The 9,513-nt window shown below is 39.6% G+C and overlaps 1 protein-coding gene across 2 annotated transcripts in view; it reads left to right on the top strand.

Moving 5' to 3' along the window:
* Positions 1-9,513, top strand: part of Tmem245 (transmembrane protein 245) — a 67,383-nt gene that overhangs the window by 26,455 nt on the left and 31,415 nt on the right. For both annotated transcript variants that reach the window (XM_028779937.1, XM_028779936.1), the window contains exons 7-9: positions 2,283-2,387; positions 5,441-5,523; positions 7,878-7,968. In XM_028779937.1, the coding sequence (XP_028635770.1) occupies positions 2,283-2,387; positions 5,441-5,523; positions 7,878-7,968 (279 nt within the window). The remainder of the gene's footprint in view (positions 1-2,282; positions 2,388-5,440; positions 5,524-7,877; positions 7,969-9,513) is intronic.

The raw sequence follows: 9,513 nt of genomic DNA, 5'->3' as shown, positions 1-9,513 counted from the left end.
CTGTCTTGTTCTTGTTCACTCACATACTCACCAGTTGCTGCTTTTCCTTCATTCAACTATACTGGTGTGTTGTTTAAGTGTGTATGAATCTTTTGCATGCATTACATATGTATGTATTTATGTATGTATTATGTATATATGTGCACTATGTACATGTATGCCTGATGCTGCCAGAAGAGAGCATTGGATTGTCTGGAACTGGTTAAAGACTATGGAGCTACCATGTGGGTGCTGGGACTGGACCTGGGTCCTCTGCAAGAGCTCACCCTTCACTTTACAGCAGGTTGGAAAGAACAAGAGTCTCCAAAGTCTTAAGCTTAATCTTAAAGCTATGGAGTCTGAGTTTGAAACTGGTGGGGGTTATATGTGGAATCCCATGGTTTGTATGTTAATGCCGCCTAATAGGAGGTCAGGGCTCCGTGCTTTCTCAGAAGATTATTTTCATTTAAAACCATGCTCTTTTCAATACTTTTACAAACCGTTATTCATGGAAACAAAACTGATTGAAACTCTGAAATGAGCTTAGTGTTTATTATACCACCCATACTCCTGGGTTACAGAGCTTTGGAGAGGAGTGAGGTAGCCCTTTCCTCGCGGAGCTACCCCAGGAACTCTAGGGCCCAGCTGCTTCCTGATGCAAAACTCAGTTCATTGATTTTAGAACTTATCTTCAGAGTAAGACACCTGACCTTCCATATCTTAGAAACCTGTTGTTTGTTTCTTTTGTTTGTTTGTTTGTTTTTTTTATCTGCATTGTCTCTGATGCTTTGGTAGCATGCATTGAAGCTTAACTCTTCCATTTGAAGCTCTTGAGTGTCAACATCATAGATTAACTTTGAGTCTGAGCTCATTGGTGCTATGTGAAGGGCAGTGTGCTTCATGGAAGACACAAAGAATTCAGCCTTTGAATATATAAATATTATAAAAGTTGCGCTGTTTTTTTAAAAAAAATTGTTGCTTTTAGCAGTTTGACTCACTGTATAGTGAGCATGGTGTTAATTTAAATTAGGAACAGTTTAGCAGTATTGCAGCCTATGCTTGGGTCGATGGGCACAGTATGGCACATTAGCATTATTGATCTAATTAAATCTAATTTTGAATTTTAAATGGTAGCTTTGCATGGCAGGAAGTGTAGAAATTATCATTGTTACATATTCCAAAACCAAAATGTATTTTTTAAGATGTAGGATTATTGGAGTTGTAAAAAAAATGAGAGATGTTTCAGTAAAGATAGAAGATCAAATAACATTTTAAGGAAAGCTTAAATCTAATTATTAAATAACAGCTACTATGTTGAGGATTAATATACTTCATTGAGTTAGAATCATGTCACAAATCTTATGTTTTCAATAGAATAGAAGCTTCTAGTGGAATAACAGGACTTTTAAAAGCATTTTATTGTGAAATATCTAAAATCTAAAAGCTGTGGGGCTGGTAATAATTGCTTAGCAGGTAAGGGGGCCTTTGGCCAAGTGTAGTGACTTGAATTTGTGAAAGCCACATGATGAAAGGAGAGAACCTACCCTTGATTCCCATATTCACACTTGTGTGTACCCCAAGTAAATAAACACATATACTTAGCTTTTTTAAAATGTAAAAGCCTGAAACACATGTTCACTTTAAAACCAAAACAAGTAAAAAACACAAAAAACTACTCACCTGCCTGCTGTCCACCTCAGTAGAACCACATCCACCTCCCAAGGTCTGGTACCTGGGAGGTGTTACTCTGAATTTTCTATTATTACTGCCTTAACATTACATACATTGACAATTACTGTCTTTATGACCCTAAGGGAATGAAAGGAGAATGCAGTTGGAATATAATTGCTGTCTGTGCTCCTGTTTTCTGTATAATTTAGGAGATGAGTGTTACGTAGTACATACACATTCTCTCAAGCCATCTATGTTGGCTAACTGATATGACAGCTTCATGAAACAAGTTCAGCTGATGGAGTGTCATAATTTTGTTTGAAATGTATTTATCAGGCCTCCTGAATTAGAGATTGAAATGTGAATGTAGCATAGTGAGAATTCAGAAGTACACGTGGATTGTGTTCTGGTTGACTCTTCTCACAGCCTTGACAATAACAAATTCTACATATAACAGCAGCAATTAATACTTAACTTTCTAAAGTTGCTTAAAGCTCTTATTGCTTTAATCAGTATGCTATAGTTTGCCTTGCAATGCTCCGTATCCTGTATTTGTGATATTTGAGTACTTACATGATTTTAGTGAATGATTCTTTGAAGATAAGTAACTCTCCTTTTTTATTTCCATGCAGATGATCATCTGGTTGGAGAAGATGTTAGATAAAATTATTAGCATTTTCATCATATTCTTGCTAGTAATAGGAACCCTTCTTTTGGCTCTTCTCCTGACTGCAAAGGTAAAGTACATTAACCAGTATTCTTGTTATAACAAAGTCCTTGTTGCTAAGGTTGCATATGCAGAAGAAGACAGCAGAAGCAAATGCGAAATATCATTTGGCTTATCAGAAGAACTTCTGCCCACTGAAGTATTTCCATTTTGTACATTAGTAATTTTTCTGTGAGTCTGCCTAGAATGTTTTCTTTTTAAATCTCATTTGTATACATTTATTTTGCCCTCAAGTCTTAAGCAGAAAGTGCAGGGTTTTTTTTGTTTTCTTTTTTTAAAAAAAAAAGATCCTGAAAATAATCCCTATCCCCAGCCATAGACTTAAGAGGTTTCTGAACTAATCTCACGACTCCTAGTCTAGTTAGTGCAGTGTGTCCTTCTTTCTTTTCTCTTGGGGTTCTGGTCTTGATGTCTTCTGGTGGCACTGCAGGCACTGGTCTCAAGCTCCTGGGTTCAGGTGGCTTCCTGCCCCAGTCTGCAGAGCACCTTTAGGAACAGGTGCACCTTTGCACTGACCTTCACAGTTTCTGTATTAGCTCCTTCCTTCCTGCCACTGGTCTTCCTGTGGAGTGTTTAAGTCTGATGCAGTCCCATGGACCTGTTTTTGTCCTTGTTGCTGTGCTTTTGGTGTCTGTTTTGAAGTGCTATCCTCTGGGCATGGTATGGCCATTGCTGTCCCTATATCAGGACCCAAAGGAGACTTTCAGAAAGCTGTGACCACTAACCTTCCCTCACAATGAGAGGGAGGTCTCACTAGACACACACGGCAGCTCATGTAAGGTCTTTATTTCTTGCTTTTCAGATTCAGCTGCAGTTTTGTTTCCTATTTTTATGTCATCAAGAAGCACAGCTGTACTTTATCTTTGCACTAATGGCTTTGCTGAGGGTAGTCTTCTACACTTTCAGTGCATTCTTATCCTTATTTATCAAACCCTGTTTGACCTTACTTCCAGATTTTGATGTTCTGTTTTCAGAGGATGGTGAAGCTTACATGAAATCATGGCTATCAAAACTTCTCTAACAGTTTTGCAACAATTTATTAGTAATTGTCACCAGTAGATGATCAAGGGCAACAGTTGCTAGATCAAGTTGCAACAGATCAAAGTATCGCTGTGCTTATCATGGGGTGTCACCACTCGGAAGTTCTATTCTTCTTCAGTCAGGCTCCTTAAAGTTTATTTGCTTTCTCCCCTGCAGCTGACTCCATTAGCACTTCTGTCTATTTGTCTCATTGCTGTTCTGTCTGTTCTTTAGGTAGTGATCATGTACAGTCACTTCATGGAAGTGCACAGACATGAGCCCTCCGTGTGTTTTTACCATGTTTGACCTGAGGTGGCTGTTACACAGAACTTCTTGGTACTTTTGTTTGTTGACTCTTTCCCTTCTTTGTCCTTTTGTTGTTCTGTTTCTTTGCACAGGCCTTCTGCCTGCCTGCCTCAGTTGTGCTCACCTGTCAGGCTCTTTGTTCTGTGCTGCAGTGAGTTTTGCTTCCCTCACTCTAGTAGTTTGTGAGTATTGAACCATTTCTTTCCCTGTCGGATTTAAATGCACTGAACTTTTGAGGGAGCCCTATTGGGTATCTGTTTTTTTCCAGTAAAGGTGTTGTTTTCTGGAATACCAAGACAGTATCCACTCAGAGTGTCTAATAGGTACCTCAAATGTAACATCAGAAGCTGTTCTTCTCATAGTCCTGTTCCAGTAAGTGACAGCTCCACTGTTCTCGAAGTGAAGAGCTTCGGCATCAGCCTTGAATATACTTTTGTCACACATTCCTCAGAAAGTCCTTTGGGACAACAGCAAGCAGGCTGAGGTTGACATGTAATTTCCTTTGCACAGAAAACAAGAATAGAACTATCAAGTTCTTACCGCTGCCACTTACAGTCATTGGAAAATGATCAGCTAGATAATTCCTAGAGTCATGTTTGCTTCTGAGTTATTCTGCAGCAAAACTCTGCAGCTTCTTCTGAAGGAATTGTTGTCTGCATGTTTGGTGCAGTCTCTTTTGTCTGTGTGGCCTGTGTGGTTGATGTCTGTTGTAGAATGCCATCCTTCAGGCGTGGTGTGGCCATTTCTGTTCTGAAATCAGTGTATCAGGCTAACAAGGCAGCTCTTCAGAGGCACTCGGAGCTCTTCCTGAGAATATAGAAGAAGTTCATGGCTGAGGCAGGGATGTGACTTTCATGTGGGTGCTACAGTTGCCTTTACATTTGGCCCTGCTCTTGTAGTAACCCTGTACCCTCATGTCTGAGTAATTCCTGTTAAACTTGCCGATTCACTAAGCTAGACTTGAGCAGAATCATTTCTTCTGTCTTTGTCAGTGTGGAGTATTTAAGTGTTTGTTCACATCTTTCCAGAAAAAGTTAATGGTGTTATGGTTGTAAAATAATGGTGAAGTCTAGTTGGAGGTGACCAGAGCCTCAGAGATGCATGCCAACCTTCTAGTAGCATGCAGTTGGCATGCCAAGAGCTGAGAAGGGGAAGGCAAGGAAAGTCTGAGGATAGTCCAAAGATTTCAGCAAACGCCAGAATGAACAGACACACCTATCCTGCAGGACACTCCAGGGAAGCTACTGAAAGACAGACATAAAGAGGAGCTCTTGAAGGAGGTAACCACAGCACCAAGGGAAGAAAACAGGGAGAGTTTTCTTACTGAGCCATCATATGAAAAGACAAAGGGATGAAATGAAAGACAACCAAGAATTTGGTGTTTAATGGTTCTGTTCCTTAAACATAAAAACTAAAGAGCTGGAAGTATGAGAGTGTTGCTTAAGACACTGGCTTCAGTTTCCACTTGATTCTCTTCCCTTCAAAAAGTAAAGGCAAAATAAAACCATCTCAGATAAATGACAACAGACAGAATTAATTGATGGCAGATGTGTTCTGTAAGGAAAGTTAAAATAATGTAGTGGGCCACACCAGTCACCCAGCCAGAGCTACATAGCCAGAGCTTATCTTTAAAACAACTAGACACAAACAAAAAAAATGACTATTTGATCCTATAAAAGTAGTAGAAAAAGACATTTTGAATTACGTTACTTACTTCTTTTTCTTTTTATATTATAGGTACATCAAGAGAGTGTACACATGATTGAAGTCACAAGTAGTCTGATTAATGAAACTCTAGCAAATCACCCAGAGTGGGCCAAGTAAGAATACTGTTTTGGAAAAGGATACACATGGGTGACCTAGTTTCAGCATTTGTTTGTATGGACCAGTATTCATCGATACAGCTACATTAGAAGAGAAGAATGTGGTTTGCCAAAGCTTTGATAAACTAGAATACTGTGGTGAGGAAGTACTTAAGATTAGAGACAGTTTCTGATGCTGCTGTGAAGGTCAGACTGACCTAACACTCACTCTTGCCTCACACTTCCAAGTACTGAGAATACAGGCATGTCTCGATATCTTGTAATTTATTGACATATTTTTCTCCTTATGAAAGAATATTTTTCCAGGCATCTTAACTTTTGTGGCTATTGACAGCAATCAGCTTTCTTGATATGATTGTCTTATATGTACATAACCTGTGAGGCTGCTAGGAATTGAGGCTTTTAATAGTGTTCATGTGCCATTTCATGGGCCAGCTTTGTAACATGTATCATATTTGAGCCTCAGAAAAATAAAAACTGAAGTATTGTTGCCTTGGCCTTTCAGCATTAGATGGATAATTGAAGCCAGAACTACTTAATTTTTGAGTTGTAGTATCTAGTATGTTAATGACATTTTTGTAGCAGAATTTTCCCTGTCCAATCAGTACAACAAAAAGCCTGTGATTGGACAGGGAAAAGGGAGGCAGAGTTAAGAGTTTCAGAGACAGACAGAGAGGAAGGAAGGAAATGGAGGAAGAACAGGACCATCCAGATTCCACATGGCTTTAAATAGCCGTAGGTAGCTATGAATATAAGGGATGGATAATTACCAGACAATTTGCCTTATTTAGGTGGGCAGTTTATATTCTTACCTCTTGGCTCAAATTATTTTGTGGACATCTTGTGAATTGAGAATTTATTGATATATAAGTCTGACTGATTAATTATAAAAGTTTTTAGAGTTTTGATTTACTGGGATAAAGGGATTTGTGACAACTAGCCACAAGGGGTAGATGACTAGGAACTACTGCTCTGAGGCAAGCAAACCAGAGCTGGGAAGACCACGGCACTATCCGAGACTGCCGGGGCAAGAGTAGCTGGGAATAGCATGGGATGGTGCTGGCTTTTTTAATATTTCCCATAACACATTTTTGTAACCCAGCTAGCTCCCAAAAAATTAAGACTGGAGTATTATATTTATATATAAAGCTATAAAGGCACAACAACTGAATAGTATTACTCTATTTTAATCCTCTAAGCTAATTTGGCTATCTCCTACCCAACTTGAATTTTATGGCTTTCTCTCCTCAAGCTGTTTTCTCTTGATGTCTCCTTGTTTCTTTTCCCATGGTTTATCTCCCCCACCCGGTCTGGTCTTTCTCTCCCTTTCTCTCTGTTCCTCTCCTCCTCCACTCTTCTCTGTTCCCCCCACCCTCCCACTCCCCCATTCTCCCATTCCCCATACTGTGAGGAAGTCCAGCCCTATTCTTTCTGCTGCTCAGTCATTGGCTGATCAGCTAGCTTTACTGACCAATCAGGGAATAATTGAGGAGCAATGTTTACACAACATGAATAGAGGAGAGTCTCAAATAATTACTGCAACCTGATATGGGCACACACAAATTGGCATCTGAATAATACAAGGATAATCTCTACACAGGGCATAATAACAGTATGCCTATAGGTATATAACACTAATGGACAGTCTGGGGAATATACAAAGTATTTCTGGGTTTTGGAAAGCATTAAGTTTATGTAAAGCTTCTTGGTTGAGGTGTAGAGGAGGCCTCTTATTGTAGAACAAATGAAACTTGAAAACTGCAGTTTTTAGTATGGCTGGGCCTTTGTGAAGAGACTCTACATGAAGAGACGGGTGGATGGAAGATGGAAAATAATTGGATCATCCTTTTAATTCCTGGATTCTTTGGTTCTGCATTTCCATAGGTCTGTGGATCTCAGACATCTGCAGGGTCTCCTAGGGTGTACATTTCTCTTTCAGTAGGTCTGGAGCTGGGCTCAAGTATTTTCATCTCTAACAGGCTCCCAGGAAGGTTGGGTGTTGGTTGTCCATGACCCATACTTTGAGAATATTGTTAGATATTAAGTATCTCAGTGCTCCAGAATCATGTCCTCTCTGCTGACTAGGACATATGAGATAGGACATGTGTGACCAGAGAAACCAGATAGAACAGAATGAAAAAGAGGCTGGGGGGGGTAGGTAGGTCTCAAACTCAGGGAGAGCTAGAATACAAATCTTACGCGTCAAGGTCAGGATCTTAGGCCTGGCATTGTATGTTCTCTGTATTAGTGATTCATCAATAATTTATTATTGATAGCTTTAGGTCAAAGCATTGTTTTGTCCAAACTGAAAATGAACTCTTTCCATTTTCTTTTTTTCTCTTTTATGTCAGTTGGCTTCCTGAGGCTCAGGTGGTCCAAAGAGCTCTTAATTCTGCAGCAAACAATGTGTATCAGTATGGACGGGAATGGATAACTCACAAGGTAAGAATTGAGCCTTTCTTGTGCATTTCTCTGCAAGATTTTCACAGGAGCATCTTCTTCCTTGCATTTTTGAAATATATTTAAATCTACAGGTAGGCAAGCACCAAAAAATGGAACAAACTCTCAGGATATCACATTGAACAGTGTCAGTGCACTGAAAGTCTGGAGAGGTTGACTACTTACTTTCTTTCAAGATAGATCTGATTTATTTGTTCATTAGGATAGAATGATGACAGAACTTAAGTGGTCAAATAAGACCTTGTGGAGGAAAAAATTGTGCAAACACCCTGAGTCCTGTATCTGCTGCTCACTATGCTTGGCAGTTTCCAGGTTCATTTAACAGCCCAGGTTTCCTGTTGTACTGTGAGGTGTTTTATCACTTTCAGGTGAGAAAACAGGCTTAGCAGGCTCAGCAGATCCAGATGGCCATGTGATGAATTTGCCTCACACCAGTGACTAACTTTTAAATCTTTCTTTCTGATGTTGCTTTCTGTCTGTGTCTTTGGCTGGAGCCAGAGTAAGTGCTTTAGGATGGTACTTGAGATAACCCTAGGAGGAATGGCAGATCAAGGAAGAGTGTATTTTTAAAAAGCTATTTGTGGATTGAAGATCCAGAGGCACGAGTGTGCTCGTGCTTGAGATGAACTTGACTAAAGGGGTGGAGCCTTGTGAAGGGAGAGAGAGGTAGAGGGAAGACACAGTTGTTGGACTTACAGGATAACTTTCTCAGTTTAATATTGCCCAGAGGATAGAGTTAATTTTCAGCCTTAATATGATTAAGTAGTTAGGGTCATACAAGGATTGATAAGATTGGAGGCTCTGAAATTCCACAAGCAATTAATTTCTTGTTTAAGACTCAAAAACAGGGTGTTAGAGAGGCAGCTTGAGAGTGATAAGCACTTGCTGCTCGAGCAGAGGCCCTGGGTTCAATTCCTAGCCCCTGCACGCTGGCTTACAACCTTCTGTAACTCTACTTTCAGAAGATTTGCCACCTTCTTCTCTCCTCTGCAAGCACCAAACACTCAATACTCATAAAATAAAACAAATCTTAAAAGACAATAAAATTGCCGGGCAGTGGTGGCCTTTAATCCCAGCACTTGGGAGGCAGATGCAAGTGGATCTTAGTCTGAGGCCAGCCTGGTCTACAGAGCTAGTTCCAGGACAGCCAGGGCTACACAGAGAAACCTTGTCTCAAAAAACCAAAACAATACAAAAAACTAACACTTCAAATTATGAAAAAGAGATCATTAAGAGTTGAGAGGTTTGTCAGTCAGTTTCATTACGCATCTGTCCAAGATTAAGTGGCACATGATGATGATATTGGAAAAAAATTGAACAAGCAAGAGATAAATATGTGTATATAGATCTTTGAACTGTGACAGGAGGAAGAGTCAGCTTCTGCAAAGAGCTTGCAGCTTTTTATAAATGTGTTATTTTGATAAAATCATAGCATTTTATTCTGATTTATTTATTGGAGTTTTTTTTTTTTTTTTTTTGTTTTTTCTAGACAGGGTTTTTCTGTGTAGCCCAGGCTTTCCTGGAACT

The sequence above is a fragment of the Grammomys surdaster genome, unplaced genomic scaffold (genome assembly GCF_004785775.1).
Source record: "Grammomys surdaster isolate TR1022 unplaced genomic scaffold, NIH_TR_1.0 363, whole genome shotgun sequence".
NCBI lineage: Eukaryota > Metazoa > Chordata > Mammalia > Rodentia > Muridae > Grammomys > Grammomys surdaster.
The sequence above is the reverse complement of the archived record's forward strand: the minus strand, read 5'-3'. Positions and strand labels throughout refer to the sequence as shown.